Source organism: Phaseolus vulgaris, chromosome 11 (genome assembly GCF_000499845.2).
Source record: "Phaseolus vulgaris cultivar G19833 chromosome 11, P. vulgaris v2.0, whole genome shotgun sequence".
NCBI lineage: Eukaryota > Viridiplantae > Streptophyta > Magnoliopsida > Fabales > Fabaceae > Phaseolus > Phaseolus vulgaris.
The window spans coordinates 45,296,877-45,318,001 of record NC_023749.2 but is presented as its reverse complement, the minus strand read 5'-3'; the positions used below and the strand labels follow the sequence as shown (position 1 = coordinate 45,318,001).

The 21,125-nt window shown below is 31.3% G+C and overlaps 1 protein-coding gene across 8 annotated transcripts; it reads left to right on the top strand.

Moving 5' to 3' along the window:
- The first annotated feature begins 1,927 nt into the window (after positions 1 to 1,927).
- On the top strand, positions 1,928 to 6,946 carry LOC137828357 (UBP1-associated protein 2C). 8 transcript variants are annotated; one of them, XR_011083866.1, is made up of 3 exons: positions 1,947 to 3,396; positions 6,332 to 6,418; positions 6,459 to 6,578. XR_011083866.1 is itself a non-coding variant. In XM_068634891.1 (2 exons), the coding sequence occupies exon 1, from the start codon at positions 2,076 to 2,078 to the stop codon at positions 3,390 to 3,392; it is 1,317 nt and encodes a 438-aa protein (XP_068490992.1). In that variant the 5' UTR covers positions 1,928 to 2,075; the 3' UTR covers positions 3,393 to 3,396; positions 4,274 to 4,613. The 8 variants fall into 8 exon arrangements, 6 of the variants coding, with proteins under 6 accessions (XP_068490992.1, XP_068491042.1, XP_068491031.1 ...); XR_011083864.1 differs by having other exon boundaries at positions 6,076 to 6,418; XM_068634891.1 differs by lacking the exons at positions 6,332 to 6,418; positions 6,459 to 6,578 and adding an exon at positions 4,274 to 4,613 and having other exon boundaries at positions 1,928 to 3,396.
- The last annotated feature ends 14,179 nt before the right edge of the window (positions 6,947 to 21,125 follow it).

Genomic DNA, 21,125 nt, shown 5'->3' with positions numbered 1-21,125 from the left:
CCTTGAGTTAACAAAGATTAACCCTAAAACTAAAAGAGTCACATGTAAAACTCATGTAGAGACAGCCCTATCATGTTCAAAATTTGACTCAAAGAAAAGGACCAAAAATGAACTTACTCTGTTTAGGATTTTGATCGGGCAGTTCATTGCCAGGAGTCCAATGACAAACTCCGATCGTCAAACTGATAACCGAGGATGTCAGAATCATAGAGAGAAGGAGAGGAAAGGAAAAGGGTACAAGGCAGTCGCTGCTAGGAGTCTAACGACGTACTCTGATCGTCAAACAGATGAACGAGGAGATCAGAATCTTAGAGAGAAGGGAGAGAAATGAAAATAGAAACTTTTAGAGAGATGGTGGTTATTTTAAAATGAAACCTGAATAACTGAATTTTCTATTTATATGTCATTTTCTTTTAATAATAAAATATTCAGGTATCATTTAAAATATACCACTTTTACTCTAAGGTTATTTTCTAGATCCTTACAAAAGTCGTTGAGTGAACAAGTGCAACTAAAATGTTTAAACAAGCATATTTGTTATGTACTAAAGTTGAATTTCTTACACTTTATCAAATAGATTTACTATTAATGGATTATTCATACATACATAACCTTTGTTTGATTTACTTCACAACCACTTGACATATAAAACTATCATCTTAATATTTCCCAAAACAGACAACATTTGTGAAAAGTGCCTACAAGTTTTCAAAAACACAATTCAACTTTCTCTTCTTATTTTCTTTTCTTTTCATAATATATATATACACATATATATATATTTATATATATATATTTATATATATATATATATATATATATATATATTAGAATTTATGTAATTTAATATAAATAAGCTAATGTTTTTCAATGGGTAGTACTAGCCTACTACTTCAACTAATTCATTAAGTGATCAGAATTTTAAAAATAGGTTTAATTAAGTTCCAAGTCTCTCATAAATTTGAGTGTTTTCAATTGAGTTCTATTATTTATTTATTTATTATGTACTTCAATTTTTTATATTTTTAATTGAATCCTTGACGTTTAATTTTTAATTAACTGGGTGACGTGGTTGTTATCTTGTTTTGTCATTTTGCTTACTTGTCTCCCCGTGTTAATATATGTGAGGTTTTGTGGTCAATATAAAACGATATTACGATTAATGTAAAATGACAAGTAACTTTCATTGCTTTCATTGAAAACATGGTGGCTAACAAAAGGTTGTTATTCTCACTTACATCAATGGTGGTAGGGATGATTGTCCCTTAATCGTTGTACAATGATCTTATTATCCATCACATCTTTAATAAAAATAATAAAAATATTTTTTTAACAATAATATTATTTTATATTAATTATAAAATCTCACATTTTGTTAATGTTAAGATAACATAACAATCATGTCGTTAAAAAAATATTAAACAGTTGAGACTGAATTAAAAAATATAAAATTATTGAGTATTCAATAGAAAAAATAAATAATAAAAATTCAATGAAAAATACTTTAATTTATAAAAGACTTAAAATTTAAATCGATTTATCATATTTTATACTTTTGTTAGAAATCTCCATAAAAAGTTTTACATGCATTTAATTTTTATTACTATTTATTAATTTAATTAATTCTTGATGATATCTTAAATAAATACGCTAAATTTAAGATTCAAAAAAATCAAACTAAAAAAATTATGTAAATATAAAATTAAACCAAAAGCATGAACTTCTTAAAATCAAGAATCTAAGATTGTAAAAGAAATTGTTACTTTACCTAATTTGTTAGTAATATATTTGAAAGTGTTATCCAATGCATTAATATATGTGTTGAATATTTTTGAATAAAAATATTTTAAAAATCTTACATTGAACGCAACCCAAACACAGCCAGTGTCTACTGGGCCTATAAAAAGGCCCAACATTCACTACGGGTATATATTCCCAAATATCTTTTTCTTTTTTCTCTCTTCACTCAGTATCAGTCTCTCTTTCCAAGAAGAGCGCCAAATTAGGGTTAGGTTAGGGTTTAACCGTTCCTACACTCCATCTTCAATCTCTTCTAAATTCCAATCCCAATCGCAATGGATCTGACCAAGAAGCGCAAGCTTGATGAGAACGGTTTCGGTGATTCTGACCCGCTTAAACTCTCTCCCTCCGAGGCGCGTAAGCTCATCGAGCGCTTCACCCCGGAGCAGCTCCTCGACATCCTCCAGGACGCGGTGGCGCGCCACGCCGACGTGCTCGCCTCCGTGCGCGCCGTCGCGGACCCCGATGTGTCGCAGCGGAAACTTTTCGTACGCGGCCTCGGGTGGGACACTACCACCGACGGGCTACGCTCGCTTTTCTCCGCATACGGCGAGCTTGAGGAGGCTGTTGTAATCGTCGACAAGGCAACCGGCAAGTCCAAGGGCTACGGTTTCGTCACCTTCCGCCACGTGGACGGCGCGATCCTCGCCCTGCGAGAACCCAGCAAGCGCATCGACGGGCGAGTGACCGTCACGCAGCTGGCTGCCGCGGGAAACTCCCCGTCAAACGCTAACGCTGCTGATGTTGCGCTAAGGAAGATCTACGTGGCCAACGTGCCGCCGGACCTCCCGGCTGATAAGCTCCTCGCGCATTTTTCTGTGTATGGTGAGATCGAAGAGGGACCGTTAGGGTTTGATAAACAAACTGGAAAATCAAAAGGGTTTGCGCTTTTTGTTTACAAGACTCCTGAAGGGGCTCAAGCTGCGTTATTAGATCCTGTGAAAACTGTGGAAGGAAGGCAATTGAGTTGTAAATTGGCGATAACGGATGGGAAGCAGGGGAAGCGAGCCGGACCAGATTCGGGTCAGGCGCATGGGAATGTTCAGCACGGTCATGGGGATGGAGTGGGGGCTGGAATGGGGATGCCTCCTGCGGCAGGGTCTGGACCGGGCCAGTATGGCGGCCCGCAGTATGGAGGACCGGTTGCGTTGGGTTCGTATGGTGGTTTTGGTGGACAGCCTCCGTTGGGTAACCATAATCATCCTCTGAATTCGTCCAATCCCGTACCCGGTTCAATGGCCGGTGCTGGAGGATACGGTGCTGGGATGGGTGGGCCTTATGGTGGATATGGTGGGCCGGGCTCGACGGGCTTTGGTGCTGCAGGTGGGTTAGGAGGAGCTGTTGGAGGTGCCGGTGTTGGTGGTGCGCTTGGAGGAGCTGGTGGGGGTCTTAGTGGTGGTGCTGGTTCTTTGTATAGATTGCCGGGTTCTGGGGCTATGCCTGCAAGCGGTGGAGGATATCCGGAGGGTGGTCATTATGGTTTATCAGCTTCGGCTGGATACCAGAACCAGCATCATCCTCCTTCTGGTGCTTCTCCTGTGCCTAGAGTTCCACCTGGTTCGATGTATCCGAATGTGCCTCCGTACTACTAAAGAGGTAAAATTGTTTGTTCATGTTTCTGAAATTCTTTGAAGGTTGTGTGGTTGAAATGCAATTAGTTCATATGTTTTCTTTTCCGTTATATTTCTGTGTGGACTGCTTGGTTTTTAATGTGTCTATCTGTTCGGTGTGTATGTTATGAATACTGTTGGTTTTCTTTTGCCTTGTTTTAATTTTTGATTGTGTATTGTTCATGTTTTTTAGACCGAAACATACTTAAATGATTTGTGTTGTTGGGGATCATGTTGCAGATTTGTGGTTGTGAACCGAACATTGAATACTGTGATTCTCTTATGCAACACTAGCTTGCTAAATTCAATATTGATAGTTCGTGAGCTTGTGATGAGATGCATATCAATGAAATCTAGCGTGTAATTCAACTCAGCCTTCTAATTTGTTCTGTTTTATATTATTCTTTTTGTTTTTTTATTATGTTTTGATTACTATACGTGAATGAAAGTTTATTAGGTGCTGGTTTAATTTATGTTCCAAATAACTTGGATTATCATATGTGGCCTGATATTGCAGTTTGATCGTTTTGCTAGCACTCATCTTGTTTGTAGTTTTTTGTATTCTTTTGTTTGTCTTCCCCAGCTTCTCTATTAATATTATGTTGTTGCATATGTTTTGTATTTGTGTTTTCACTTTGCATTCATAATTTCGTGGTGGTTGTGTTTGTTTATTGATCTTACAAACTATATTGTTGGTTACGCATACATGGTACCTTGACATGGGCTGTTTGTTCATGTAGTTCTGACAAAAGGGTGAGCAATGATTTGTTTTTTTTTTTCTTTTCTTGTTTTTATATTATAATAATGCTCTTTGGATGATGGTTGTGAAATGATGAATTGAGTTGGATGGATGTTTGATTCAGGTGTATCATCGCTTATTGGGTGCAGATGCTTTGTGCCTCTGGTGATTGCGTGAATTGCAGACTATGTACTCTGGTGTAATGAATGTGTTAGCCTGTTCTTTTACAGTCTCTTGACTTCATCTGTCCCCCTTTTAAGCCTTGATTCATATGAATGTTATTAGTTAAAACCAGTTGAGATAGACTAGTTTTGTACTTTTAGATGGATCATCTGGGCTGTTACAGCCTTTGTTTTAATTATATAGTTCTGGATTATGGTAATTTTATTAGCTGAGTTTGTACTTAGTCACATTTTCCTGTGGTTAGTTTTAACAAAAGTTGCTCAATGCTGCGGTTGTTTCAATTGTTTATGTTTACAATATTTTCTAATGCAGTGTTTTAGTCATGTTGATTTGATGCTATGGTATTCTCATAATTTACTTTATATAATGTTTGTCAGGTTGTAATAATTTACTTTATATAATGTTTGTCAGGTTGTAAGTGAAATGGCGTCAGCAAGTGTATAATTATTTTCTAACGGAGTGTTTATACTGTATATTTGATGCGTGGCTATCTAATAATTATCATTGTAAAATGCAAGTAATGTAACTATAGTGGCGTTCACAATTTCTAGTGGTATATCAATTTTCTCATCCAATAAGCAATATAGTAATATTTCTTTCTTACACTGGGGATTGTAAACATGTTCTGGTAATTTATAATAGTGACCATTTTACTCAAAAGCTATGCCTGGAATACTCGTTGTATCTTTGCAAAATAATTCTGATAATGGGAATTGGTGATGTTCTCTGAAGCATGTGTATTTCATTGTCAATGGAACCCATACTAAAACGCTTGTGGGTAAACCAATTACGTTTGCTTTATTTTAAAAAAAATTATGACTGATGAGATTAGATGTTATTTGGGATACACCAGTGTTTACTTTCAGTGCTGGTTAAATAATTTTCTTTCCAAATAAAGTAAATTTTTAGGGATTGTCTTCCCCTCTCAATATATCCGTGTTTGTTTCTCAACTTTATCAATTGCTTGTGAAATGTAAGATGCAAGTTTATTAACTTCTTATCTTATATTATATATTATATGTTTTCACGACAATATTCCAATATTTTAAATTGTTCAATAATAATAAAATCTTATCCCACCAGTTAAAGTCAATTTCATGGATCTGATGACATTAATGGACTTGGATAAAAGCCTTATTTTTATTGATATTAATATCCTTGTTTTCCTTTTACCCCATATAAGTTTATCTGGTTTTATGGTGGTATAAAAAACATAATCTTTGAGCTTGGTCGTTATTTTGTTGTCATAAGTAACCTTAAATATTTTTCTCCATTTTAGCCACTCAGCATGTATGCTGTGAGTGACATTTTCATGTTTTTTTTTCCATCATTAATATTGATTCCTGTTACTTGAAATTTCTGGTATTACATCATCTCCAATTTTCATTATTGGTATTATTAAGCTTTTAATATTTTATATTCTTTAGTTAAATTAGTAACATGTTGATTTAGCTATATTTTTTTTAAATTGCTACATTTTGTATGTTTATCATTGTTATGTAGCTATACTTCTTAATTTTAACATTGTATGTTAGTGCATTTAATATTTTATCATTGTTAATATAGCTATACTTAATTTTTTTAAGATCATATATAGCTTTTTCTAATTACATCCTGCCAGTCATTAAATCTTGGTACTGTCCATATTTAACTTAAGTAGGCTTTGGATGTATCTCTACTGTTTTGTATTTCCCATTTCTGGGCACTTGAATGGAATTACTACTCTTTGTCTAATTGTATCAGGCGTGTGCTGTATGAATTTATTGTCAGGAGAGTGGCGAGTTATTTCACTAGATGGCTGTTCACTGTCAGTGGTTGCTTATACTCTTGAAATCTACTTAATTTTAATCTGTAGTTCTCTTACTCCTTTAATATTGTGCATTATCGTCTTTTCATTGTCTGGCTTTGAGTAAGTGTCTGTCAGACCACCTTGTACCCAGTGTTGGTTTGTGAAATTGCGAACTCCAAGGAATTGATGCTGTTATTTCTCATCTTATAGGATTTAGATTGTTTTTGTGGTTGATGACGAAGGCCTTAGCATCATCTTCTGTGTATTGGCATGAGATTATTGACTGCTAATGTGGAGGCTGGATGAAGAACATACTGTTTTGCACTCTTTACTTTAGCCAGATATTTTGTTTATAACGACAAAGAAGCTTGATATTGATGAACATCATTGCTTTCTTATGTTTTTGCTTCTCTTCGTAACCCAAATCCTTTTAATATATGGTTTGGCAAACAATGAATTCTTAAGTCTAACAAGATTAGAAGTGGCATAAGTTCTTTTCTTGACAAGGGTCCAGGGGTTATTGGATCAATCATTCGGGCAGGATTAACTTGCATTTTCAAGAGGTTGATTCCAGAGTTGAACCAAAAACAATGCTATCCTAAATCTACGAGGATGACATTTCTCAATTCTTAATAGCAGTTTGATCTTTTGGATATGGATTATGCATCCATTCTTTGTTTTCTCTGGAACTGAGCCTGGCTTACCCAACTATTTTGATTCTTCTATACCCTTTCCTTCCAAATTATGCTGTAGCATGCATAATTGCATATTTGTAGAATTTGTTTGATGCTTCTTTATATATTCTTACTAATTTTGTGTTGTGCTTTCTACTCTATCTTCAACCTTTTGGGTGATGGTTGCTTTGACGAATCTTGGCTGATGCTTGCTTTTTCGAATCTTATGTTGTGGTCCTTACATATCGGTACTTTATCCAAATTTTAACATTCTTTGCGTTAGATTAATAATATGCAGCTTTGAAATATAAGACAGATTATTTATGTCGAATTTCATGTTCTGTACTATTTCTTTTCCTTTAGGATACTCATACCTGATTATTCGCAGTACTTTTATTTGATTAACCGGCTTCATTTGCGTTGAATTGAAAAAACGTCTCTATCATTAATCTTGTAAACCATTGTGCAGATAATGTTATTTTTAATATTTAATTTAGTTATAGAGATATATATTGTATATTGAGTAGGAATCCCTAAACAGAAGAAAATAAGTTGTACTGTACTAATCACTGTCATTGGCTGTATTTCTGGTTAAATGTTGCTCCACTCAACATGTTGGTTGCGTACATCTGGTTGGTTGGTTGAGCGTCATGTGGCGGAGCATAACTGAGTAATTGAAGTAAGAAACAGTCAGTGGCCCCGTATCAGTATCAATCTTCAAACATTGTTCCTGTTGAAGAATTGATAATGCGTTCTCAGACTTCTGGTAGCGGAGGGCATAGTGCTGCACCTGTCCTAATTCTGACATCTGACATTTCCTTAACTTATTAATGGAATTAATGAGTATTGCCACTTTGTTTTATATCATAAAATATTATTTGAGGCCTTTTTTATATTTCATTTTAATTTATGATGCATTGTGCTTGATGTAGGCCCTACCGAATCCTGGGGAACATTACTCAACATTCTCCATGTAGGATGAAATTTAACTTTTAAATTTTAAATCCTTAATTTCAATATGGTAATTAATTTTTATTATATGTAAAGTGTATTTTAAAAGTTCTTATGAAAGTAAGCTTTGGATATTTTTTGATTTTAACGATAATTACAAATTCAATTAAAATGGTATTATATTTAAGCATGTTTAAATAATGAGAAAGGAAAGAGCGGTGAGAAATAATAAAGGAAAAGATAAAGTAATGAGAGAGAAGTGACAGAGAAAGGAGAATTTTAAGAAACTAAAGAGAGTGTGGATAAGAAACTAAAGCCTGAACGATTTTAAAAAATTGGGGGTATTTACAGAGAAAAATTAAAATTGGGTTTCTTTCGTTATGATTGTCTTGGGTTTATTCATTCGTTTCTACTCTTCAGTTTCCCCATTTTGTCTCGGTAGTGTTGAAGGCGTGGTGTATTGTTTGCTGTGTGGTTAATGTTTGTTGTTTGTCATAATGCAAAACAAAAAATTCAAATGATTACATATGTTGATGTGGATAATTATATTTTAACATTATAATTGTTAATTATATGTGAAAAAGTTTTTTTTATGTGTCTTCCAGTTGTGGTGGTTGATGTTGGTGATGGAGGACATCTAATAGAATTCTCTTCTTTCTTGTTAGTTTTGTAAATAAATTTTTAAAAAATTACAAAAAATATTACAAAGAAGTAGAATATTTTGTATAGTAGATTTCTTGTGTAAAAAGTATGAGTACAGTGGACCTTCAATTAGGGTAAATTGGATGGTTAAAATCCTAGTTCCTAAATCAATTTTATCATCCTAATTAGTCTTAATTGGAGAGTCAAAAACTCTACAAAAGAGGTCAACATATGACGAATCACCACATGGCCAAGAACAAATCTACCAAAGTTTATTACTTATAAAGGTTTGATACAAAAAATTGTTGGATGTGGAACTAGAGAATGTGTAACTGCACCTTGTACAATTTAGTTCCACATCAACAAGTATAAGGAGCTTATGCATTTTTAAATAAGACCTCTTCCTTCCTCTTAAATTTAGTTTGAATTAAACTTGAATTGACTATATTATTTTTCTTGTCTCTTTGTTTTTTAAAGTTATTAAAAATGAGAGTATTCTTCTAAATTCATTCCTTGAAAGTGAGGGTCTCTAGTGAGCCTTGGAGTGTCTTCCATGGGTTGGGTTGTTTGTTGGTAGAATAATTGTGGTTACTGAAACTAAGTAATCATATCTTCAATACTACAGTGGTTAAGTACATATGAAATGTAAAGATTTTATATTATTTTTTATTACGTCTTTCAACAATATTACATTACAATTGTTATCTGATTGTCAAATTCCTATCTCAACAAAACATTTTTTAAAATAGAAAACAAAGGTAAGAGACGAGAGAGTGAGGGAGACGTTTGGAGGTAGGAAAAAAGGCATATGAAAGTATAGGGTAAATTAAATTTAGACATGAAATTTGAAATTTTATAATTTTAAATATAAATAAAATTATTATTTCAATACTTTTAAATTTTTAGTTTTTTAACTAAAAACTAAATTTTATTTTCTTTAACTAAAACAAGAATTTTTTTTTATGTCATTTATTTAAACAATATATTTTATGACAAAACGTTTTAAATTTTCCGAAAAAGTTTATTCGCCTTATTAAAATTTTTAAGCCTAACATATTATCTTATATAAATTACATTTTTTATTTGTATTATTTGTAAATAAAAACATGATTATGAACGCATACAATAATTTTTTAATACAGATCTTATCATATCATGATTCTCTCACACAATCATACCATGAAGGAATAGACACTTACCTTGATCCATGAGTGATCCTACTTGAGCAATTACTTTATCTCCTTTGTCCCAATCTATCTCTTAGCAATTCCGTTTTTGTCACACACTTTCATGATGGTTATCAGTGAGACAACTATTATTTGTAGAGAAAGAACTCTATAACCTTTGGTTCCCAATCTCCATCAGATGTAGGTTTTCCATTAGGTATATCATCAGATATATATTTCTCACATTAACCAATGGACCCTTTATTATATTATTATTAAATCATATTTGGGTCCAAAGTCCAAACTCTAAGTCATGTGAGTCACTTTATAGAAATTAATTTACATAATTTCTTACATTCTCCCACTTGACTCATATGAGTTATAATACTTTCATGATTTAATAATTACATAAATGTGCATTTAAAAGGTCTTACATAAATTGGTTCTATCATTAATCAAGATCAATGATACAAAAATAATAAGAGTCATGGCGGTTACATGTCATTTCAATCAACACATTTCCTTCCATGTACTACTATATCATTCTTTCTCCTTGATATGACTTTATAGTGAGAAATCCATAATAGGTTCAAGCATAATGTCATTTTTCATCAATAACAACATAATTTGTTTTCCACAACATAATTTACATGCATATACATAAAGTAGAAAACATAAATTTCAGAAACTTTATTTATCAATAAGCTCAGAGTGTCAAATAAGCATTAGTAACAACATTCATCATTCACTAGTAGACATAATGCCCATATTTACAACATGACCAATAAATGTTTTGGGCGGTAACCTTTTTGTTAAAGGGTCAGCAATCATAAGATCAGTGCTAATATGTTTTATTGACACTCTATGTTTCTGAACTTCTTCTTTAACGACAAAGTATTTCAATTCCATATGTTTAACACCTTTGGAATACTTGTCGTTTTTAGAAAAGAAGACAGCTGCAGGGTTATCACAATAAATTCTCAGTGGCTTGAGAATACTATCAACTATTCCAAGTCCTGAAACAAAATTCTGCAACCAATTAGCCTGAACTGTGGCCTCAAAGCATGCCACAAATTCAACCTCCATGGTGGATGCATCAATGACTGTCTGCTTCACACTTTTCCATGAAATCGCTCCTCCGGCTAAAAGATACACATAACCAAATGTAGACTTTCGTGTATCCACACAGCCAGCAAAATCTGAATATGTATATCCAATCACCTCAAGATGATTAAATCTTTTATGAGTAAGCATGTGATCCTTTGTTCCTTGCAAGTATCTTAAAACTTTCTTTGCAGCTTTCCAATGATCCAATCCTGGATTACTCTGGTATCTTCCAAGCATACCAACTGCAAAACTAATTTCTGGTCGTGTACAAGTTTGAGCATACATTAAACTCCCAACAATAGATGCATAAGGTATATTCTCCATCTGTTTCCGTTCCAAATCATTCTTTGGACATTGCATGAGACTAAATTTGTCTCCTTTCTATATTGGAACATGAGATGTTGAACATTTATCCATTATGAATCTCTCTAAAACTTTGTTCATATATGCTTTCTGAGACAAACCTAATAGTCCTTGTGATCTATCACAGAATATTTCTATTCCTATTACATAGTATGCCTCACCCATATCTTTCATCTCAAAGTTATTAGAGAGAAACTTCTTAGTCTCACTTAATAGACCAAGATCATTAGTTGCAGGCAAGATATCATCAACATACAGAATCAGGAATATAAACTTGCTCCCACTGACCTTCAGATATATACACCGATCAACGATGTTTTCCTTAAATTCAAAAGACACAATAGTATCATTGAACTTAAGATACCATTGTCTAGAAGCCTGTTTAAGCTCGTATATTGATTTCTTAAGTTTACACACCATGTGTTCCTTTCCTTCTTCAATGAACCCCACTGGTTGGTCCATATAAACATCCTCTTCTAAATCCCCATTCAGAAAGGCAATTTTGACATCCATCTAATGCAACTCAAGATCATAATGAGCTACTAATGTCATGATAATTCTAAAGTAATCTTTCTTAGAAACAGGTGAAAATGTTTCCTTATAATCAATGCCATCCTTTTGAGTAAAACCTTTGGCAACAAGTCGGGCCTTGTAACGTTCGATATTTCCATGAGAGTCACATTTAGTCTTAAAGACCCATTTACACCCAACTCTCTTGCATCCTTTTGGAAATTCTATAAGGTCCCATACATCATTCTGTGTCATTGATTTAAGCTCATCTTTCATAGCATCTAACCACTTATCAAAATTATCATCATTGATGGCGTCTGAAATGAAACTGGATCATTATCAACACTTAAGTCATTTTCTGACTCTTGTAGATAAATCACATAATCATTCGAAATAGCAAACCTTCTTTCTCTTTGAGATCTTCTTAATACTATTTCTTGTGGTTGTTCTACTACAGGTTCATTGTTAACTTCATGATCATTAATTTGTTGTTCTTCTTCATCGTTGAGTGGTTCAACTACATTAGGAACAACAATACTTGAAGTAGAGGTACTAGTTAAAGGAACTTGTACTCTAACTTCCTTAATCTCCACATTTTGTGAAGTATCACTCCCACTGGTTTCATCATTTTCAATGAACCTTGCATTTCCAGATTCAACAATTCTTGTGCTATGGGTAGGACAGTAAAACATATACCCTTTCGAATTTGCTGGATAACCAATGAAATATCCACTAATTGTTCTTGCATCCATTTTCTTTTCTTGCAGATTGTATATTCTAACTTATGCCTGACACCCCCAAACATGCAGGTGTCTCAAACTGGGTTTCCTTCCTGTCCACAATTCAAAAGGTGTTTTTTGAACTGCCTTACTAGGAACCCTGTTCAACAAATACATGGCAGATTTTAAAGCATGCATCCACAATGAAACAGGTACAGTTGACTTACTTAACATGCTCCTAACCATATCCATTAAGGTTCGATTACGCCTTTCTGAAACACCATTTTGTTGTGGTGTACCTGACATTGTGTATTGAGTACAAATACCACGTCTCTCAAGGAACTTAGCAAACGGACCAGGGTGTTGTCCACTTTCATCATACTTTCCATAATATTCACCACCTCTAGCTGACCTGACAATTTTCACCTTTCTGTCTAATTACCTTTCCACTTCATTTATATAAACTTCTAAGGCATTCACTGCTTGCGATTTTTCATGCAGTAAATAGACATAACCATAACATGAAAAATCATCAATAAAGGTGATAAAATACCTTTCTTTATTGAAAGAACTTGCATAAAAAGGTCCACATATATCAGTGTGTATAATTTCAAGAAGCTGAGTACTTCTTGTGGCTCATTTCTTTGTGTGTTTTGTTTGTTTTCCTTTAATACAATCCACACATACATTCAAATCAGTAAAATCCAAACTTGGAAGTATTTCATTCTTTACTAATCTTTCCATCCTTTCTTTGGAAATATGTCCCAAACGTTTGTGCCACAAGAAAGCAGAACATTCATTCACCAAACTACGTTTAGTGCCAACATTATGATGCGAGGTCATAAGAGTTTCGGCATATAGATTATCGAGATTTAATCTATATAATCCATCATAAAGAGTACCAGATCCAATCAAATAGGTACACTGATATAAACTGAAACAACCATTCCCAAATTTAAAAGAGTATCCGGCAACATCAAGTTTAGACAATGAAACTAAATTCCTAGATATACTAGGTACATAAAAAGTATCCATTAAGTCTAAATAAAATCCAGTGTCGAGGATTAACCGATAAGTCCCGACTGCTTCCACTGGAACCTTCTCTCTATTTCCCATGAAGAAAAACTTTTCATTTGGCTTTATGGTTCGGGTTGAAAGGAATCCCTGCATCATATTAGAAACATGAGTTGTGCATCCAGAATCAATCCACCAAGAATTATGTGGAACTTCAATTAAGTTTGATTCAAAACATACATAATAAACATTATGCTTACCCTTCTTTTCGAACCAAGCCTTACGTTTCAGACAATCCTTTTGAAAATGTCCAGCTTTCTTGCAGAATTGACATTTGTCATTCATCTTCTGGAGCTTGGTACAGGACTCATTTATCTTCAGTGGTATTTTACCCTTTCCATGTTTCTTGAAGAATTTCTTTCCAGCTCCCTGATTGTTCACATAATGTATGGAGTGGTTTCCTCAATTCTTCAATCTAGTCTCTTCCTGAACTAACATGCTATGCAATTCATGCATATTCCATTTATCTTTCATAGTGTTATAGTTCATCTAGAAAGGACCATACTCAGACGATAAAGAGTTCAAAATGAACTGTACGAGAAAATTATCATCCACTGCCATTCCAGAGAGTTAAGTCTTGCCGCAATATTAGTCATTTTAATGACATGTTTGTGCATAGTACGAGAACCATCAAATTTCATGGTGATTAATGTACTCATTAATGTCCCAACAAGAGACTTATCAGCTGTTTGGGAGTGCTCTTCCACAAACTTCATGAATTCTTTTGCATTCTCGGTTTCGAGAAGAGCAGACTTCATATTGTTTACTATGCTCATTCACATAAACATCAGGCTAAGTCTATTTGACTTTTCCCAAGCCCTATAATGAGCTTTCTCCTCATTGCTACTATCATCAGTAATAGCAGCAGGTTTCTCGATTCGAATGGCCAAATCAAGATCCAATACACCTAAGTGAAATTGAACTTTTTCACTCCAGTCAGAAAAATTTAGACCATTAAAGATTGGAATAGACGTAGCTTGCAAATGTAAGACTACAGGAACAGATACTGCAATCACACATGCTTAACATTAATACTTCGAGTCATAAACTAAACATACAATACAGATTTAGAAAACATTATATGTATACTAATGTTCTCTTTTGGGAGATCCATTACTACACAAAACATAATGATGCTAATAGTATTAACTTTATTTGGCAAGATATATGCATTAAATAGAAACACTTGTTATCTTTGGATATACAAGTAAAACTAATAACACATACTCACTACCAACAATCATATCCATTAATTATAAGGACAACTAATCAACCTTTGGGTGATCCAAAAATGTCTTATAATAATGAATTCCATTTACCCATATTTAAATAATTTAGCATCCATTCTATAGGTAATTGAAATAAAATTTATCAGTAATCTAGAATTAAATAAAACTTAAAGATTTGATCACTTTGGTGATTACAAATCTATCATACAAATAATTCCATAAATAATATCATTAATTGAAATAAAATTCATCCATAATTTGGAATTAAATAAAACATAAAGATTTGATCACTTTGGTGATTACAAATCTATCATACAAATAATTCCAAAATCATAATTTAAAAAATTAATACATAAAGCGGAAAAATTAATTTTCCATTTATCTTCATCAGATGTAGGTTTTCCATTAGGTATATCATCAGATATATATTTCTCACATTAACCAATGGACCCTTTATTCTATTATTATTAAATCATATTTGGGCCCAAAGCCCAAACTCTAAGTCATGTGAGTCACTTTATAGAAATTAATTTACATAATTTCTTACATTATTATCATACAAATTTTATTATAATGGTTTTATAAAGTGTTCTAGTTTTAACTCTATCTTATAAAATTAATTTACAAAGTGGATTTCTATTTATATGTTATATTTTGGCATTATTATTGATAAATATGAGATTTGATTTTTCCTCCTTTACATCATTCACCTTCGAGACTTCTTACAATTATAACATGATGAATAAGTTTTTTAATGAATTTAGAATAATCTTTAATATAATCTCACCTTCAAGACTTCTTACAAGTATAACATGGTGGATGACCTAAGTATAACATGATGAATAAGTTTTTTAATGGATTTAGGATAATCTTTAATATAATCTCACAAAGTAATTTAGACTTAATTTAATCTTATAAATTAGTTTGTTATAAGGTTTTCTCTCCCTTATGTACTGTAATGTAGTCATATTTTTAGTTGATGTGAGATATCAAACACACCCATTATGTTTAGAACTGAACATCTGAAATTAAATTTGTGGTGGTTCAATAATGAGTTGTACAATTGGTCAAAAAACTTCTAAGATAAACTTTGATATCAACTTTAGAGAGTTGCATATGCTAACTCAACTCTTTAAAATAAACTTACGCGGTAAAGATTGCTTTTACTTATACAATGTAGTATTAATTGATGTGAGACTATTGGGAATTTAAATTTAACTTTACAAAATTGAATTGTAAGGTGAAATTTGTAGTCACTTTATATTATAATTTAACTATTTGATGTGAGATCTCTAACAAATATGTTAAAATTATATATTTTTATTTTAATTATTAAACATGTGGAAAGTGTGATTTGATTGTACTCTATCATGGTTTAGAGCTCATCTAGATAAGAAATTCCAAACTTTCCTTTGTGATCTGGATGACTGTCTTGCATTAGTTAGAATAATAAAATTTGATTCTTGCTTTCCTTGCTAATCTTATTCTTCTTATCTCAAGCTTATACATAGGAATTAAAACATGACTATTATGTATGTTAATAGAGAGATTAATGTAGTTGTTGATAATTTCCTTGCCAATAATGATGCTAGACAAATCTCTTTCTTTATTTTTTTTAATAACTTCCCTTCCCTTCCTTACTACTCTTCTTAAGGATATTGTAAAATGATTTATTATGTTTATCTTCCATAGTAGAGCAAATTGATCTTATAAAAGATTAAACTTATAAAATGACACACAAGTAAATTTATATCTTATTTAATGATCTTAATTTCCTTGCTAGTAAGTAATTTATTTTGGTGTGTTATATATAACTATATATATGTGTGTTATTTTTAATTAATCTTTTAATGTGTGTTACATGTAATGAATTTTACATTTGATGGAATGTTATAGCACAACTTTATAACTTAACAACTTTACTTGTTTAAAGCATTGTAGAAGTTAATTCTCATAATAAATCTCCTTTTTAGGATAGTGAAAATTATAATTATGAAATGTAAAAGAGATAAGGAGAAATAGAGATACACAAAATATTTTATACTAGTTTTTCTAACAAAGCAAACTATGTTCAGTTCTCAATCAACATATTGAGTTCCACTAAGTAGACTAATGCTAATAAGTTATAAACAAGTATTATTTTGGCTCGTAGCCACTCTTTGCTAACCTACATGAGCATTGTATTGGATTGTAGCCATTTCTGGCTAACTTGTTGATTATTTGTTAGGTTCATAGCCACTCCTAGCTAATCTATTCGAGTATTCTTTGGAACACAACCACTCTTGACTAAAACCAAGTTTTTTTTGGAATGTAGCCAATTCTAGCTAAAATGTGTATTCTTTGACACACAATCACTCCTGACGAGTATTTTTTTGGAACGTAGCCATTCTTGACTAACATGTTTAAGAGTATTATTTGAACAACAAACATTTTTATCTAATAATAGAGTATTCTTTATCAAATAACCATTTCTAGCTAAGATAAAGGATTTATCTGAATAGTGATCAACATATCAGAGGGTTGCTCACTAGAGAGGGATACCGTCTTTCGACGTATACAAGATTTATGCACTTTTTCTAGTTTGCTAAGTGAACACAAAAACTATTCTCTATGAATCTTGTTGGCGCAAAAATTTGAGCAACGTATAATGTTTTGCACTTAATTAATTTCAGAACTTAATTAAAATCATAGGTGTTGGAAATTTCCCAAACAAACTATAATGATAAGTGGTTTTTAGAGATAAAGTGAGTGAAAGATCAATAAAATTGCAAAATCATATAAACCATAATTGATTAAACACAATGTTTTTTTTATATAGAAAGTTTATATTTTACAATGTTCACATTAGAACATAAAAAAGGAAACAAAGTAAATATGTTGGGTTTTACAATCATAGAATCATTATTTTATTACATGTGTTTGAAAATGTTCTATAATAAAGAGATGAAAAGCTTAAAGATACCAAGGTCATGCATAAAAGCTTTCAATCATTAGAAAGTCAAGGGAAGAATTGCGAAATCTATAAAGATGATAAAGATTGTTTGCAAAGGATTAAAAAGAAGCAAGATTTAAGCAACAATAATATTGAAGAAATCATATAAATGATTCAAGTTGAATGTGAAGAACACACAAGAGCTACACAATTTTTCTAAGTACTCATAAGTTTGTTAAATGTTCTTTATGAATGAGATAAACCTTTGTATTTGTATTTATTCACTTTGTGAAGTAAATCTTGTGAGTTTAAACTATCCACTCTTTGAGAGTTATCTTTGCATATTTTGAGATCTCATATTTAGAGAGAAATTAAAATGGGATAATCAAGAGTGATTTGTGCACTCATAATAACCAAAAGTGATCTGTGTACTCCTTGTAATCGTTGATTGATTGTTGAAACTTCTTAAGTTGTCTTAAAGGAAGATTTGAATATAATATGTGAGTTTATTCATCAAATTAGAGCTATTCATTATTCACATTAAGAATTTAGTCTTTATGGAGGTAAATTCACAACATTGAATAATGCTACGTTGTGTCATAGAACCAGTCAAAATTCAATCCATAAGGGTCAAATTTCACTTAGTTTTTCTATTTTTTATTTTAAAAACTTTTAAAAGATTTAAAATAAATAAATATAAAATAGTAATTAAAAATAAACCGATAATAGAAAATGTTGAATATAATAATTTTTTTTAGGTTGTGTAATTTAATTTAGAATATAAATTAATATAATAATGTTTTATATACAAATTAAAAGAAACATAGAAGACAAATATAAAATTGCATTATGTTATACTTATTATTATTGATCACATAAATTTAAAATAATATTACAATTCTTTAAAAATGCAATAACAAGTATAAAATTATTAAAAATTTGTAGTAGTTTGAAATAAAAATATATATTTTACTTTTGTTTGTTTTAAAAATAAAATGAAATATTAAATATTAATAAAAAGTAGGATAAATAAAAAATATTTTAATCGTGTTTACCATGAATTAAATTATTTAATCATATTTTTTTAAGAAATAAAATTCATAAGAAGTTAAATAATTTAGTTATATTAAAATAAATATAATGATAATAACTTATATGTAAAGTATTGAAATAATATAGTAAGAATTGTGTTATAAGATGATGTTAAAATAATATTATAATATAAAAATAGTATTTTAATTTAACAATTATTTAGCCTAAAATATAGTATAAAATAAAGTGGCGTGATTAAAATTAAGGATTAATTTAAAATAAGAAAGCTAAGTTAAATTGGTGTGAATAAAATATTTGGTGTAAGGATTACCAATAAAATATCCCAGTTCATTAAATAAAAAATATCTACTTTTAATTTATTTGTATTATTATACATATATATTTTTAATAATAAAAATATTATGTTTAACATAATACAAAATAAAATAAAATAACATAAGAATCAAATAAAAACTTTAAATAATTAGAAATTAGTGAATATATCACATCACTATCATAGGAAAATAAAATAACAAAATTATAAATTATTAAAGAGATGGGTGCGTAATTAAAATAAATTAAATGACACAAATATAAATAAATAAATAGAATGTATTTGAAAATTAAATGAGATAATTACAAATGAATAAATAAAATGAATAAATAGAACCATATGAAATGACATAATATAAATAAATAAATAGGATTATTTCACAATTAGAGATTAAATAAAATAATTATAAATAAATAAACAATATCAATATGCAAGTAGAGATTAATTAAATTATATAAATATAAGTAAATAAACAATATCAATATTTAAGTGAAGATAAATTAAATTACGTAAATATAAATATATAAACAGATCAATGCATAATTGAAGATTAAATTAAATAACCACAAGTTCTTTTAGAAGGTTAAAATTTCTCACAATTCCTTATTACAAACTCTCTCCCTTTCCTTCCCCTCTCTCTAATAAACGGTGAAACAAGACAAACAAATTTGGAATATAATATTAATTTTTTTGACCGAAGAACATTTAGCTTTGATGACCAATTAATGGAGATCTCCTTGGCTCCATGAAATGTTCTTCGGTGCTAATGGAAAAGGAGATGAACTGGTTGTGGAGATGGAGTGTAATTGAGTGGGTTAGGATGCACAATAGTGGAGAATGAAGGAGATTGGTGTGCAATGAAGAGGTTAGGCCAACGTCATGCAGTTCGGCTAGATCACTCACAATTGATAACAAAAAAATATAGAGACTTTGAAGAGAAATGAAATTTTTTTTGGCAGCATTTCTATTCTCAAATTCCAGTTTGAATTTTATGTACAAGAGATCCTTTTATAGGATAAAAATCTTGCAAAGAAAGCTTCAAACCCTAACCTAGTCCTACCTTGTGGAGAAAGTTTGTCAATATTCTCTCAACTTACAAGTTGACTTGTGGCAAAGGTAACTAGTAGCCCAAGCTTCAAATACTCTCCAATGAGAGAGTGACAAGTGGCACATGGAAGATGGCGTCACCAAACCCTAATCTAACACTAACAAGGTAGGTTATTTACCTTAGCTTGGAACCAACTTTCTATCATAGGGTTAAGTTATTTAACCTAAACTATTCATAACTCAAATACAAGGTCCAAATAATTTATGAAACTTTTACGACAAGTGTATTGAGTCAAAAGTAATAGTTTGTATCTAAGGACAAATATTGAAACCACAAGGAACAATTATTTAAAATCCTAATAAATTCACTAAGTTTAATAATATGCACAACAATTTGATTTGAAAGATATTGACATGAGTTTGCATGAAAATTAAATAAAAGCAAAGTAAATGATTTGGATGAGTCAATTGGGAAAATTGGGAATGAGGTTAATCCTTCTTACTTGTTTGTAGTTTCAATGAATAAAAACATATAACATTTCATCTTGATTGACATTGATGCACATATAAAAATCATTCATAAGAATTCCTCACATATACAAAATTATTAAGAGAGTCTTCTAAATATCGATTCCTCACATATTTTTAAAAACTCCTTATCATTATGAAAAAATGTTATAAAACAATTAACCTTTCAAATCTATTCCTAGCATTCAAATATGTTAAACATTCTCATTTAGGTAAGATACTCAGAAGTACTTTCTAGTCTAATCTAAAGATCCAAATCATGAATAATTTCAAGTTTTTGAGAATAAAATGATAATACCAATCATCAATCAAGAATTAAATATTATAAATAAATATCACCTCAATACATAAGAGTTTGAACAAGTTACTCACAATCCCAAAGGAAAGAATTAGCCACTCATATTGGCCATTACAAGCATGAAAAGTAAGAAAAAATTATCCAAGGTGTTTCTCATTGGCGGCTCTGCCTCTTCTAGGGTTTTTTTCATCTCTCCATATCCTCCGAATGATGTCTACGATTATGCCTCACGCCTTCTATTTAACCTATTTAGGTTTGGACTAAGTGACATCTCGCTTAAACGAGATATTTCTTGCTTAAGCGAGTTTTACGAGAAGAAACCCAACTTCACTGGAGTGAACTCGCTTAAGCGAGCCTTGGACGAGTTTTCAATGCCCCACTTTGTCTTTTCTTTTTGT

Excerpts from the sequence above, each read along its gene's own strand:
- LOC137828357 (XM_068634899.1), top strand. The coding sequence starts at position 2,076 with ATGGATCTGACCAAGAAGCGCAAGCTTGATGAGAACGGTTTCGGTGAT.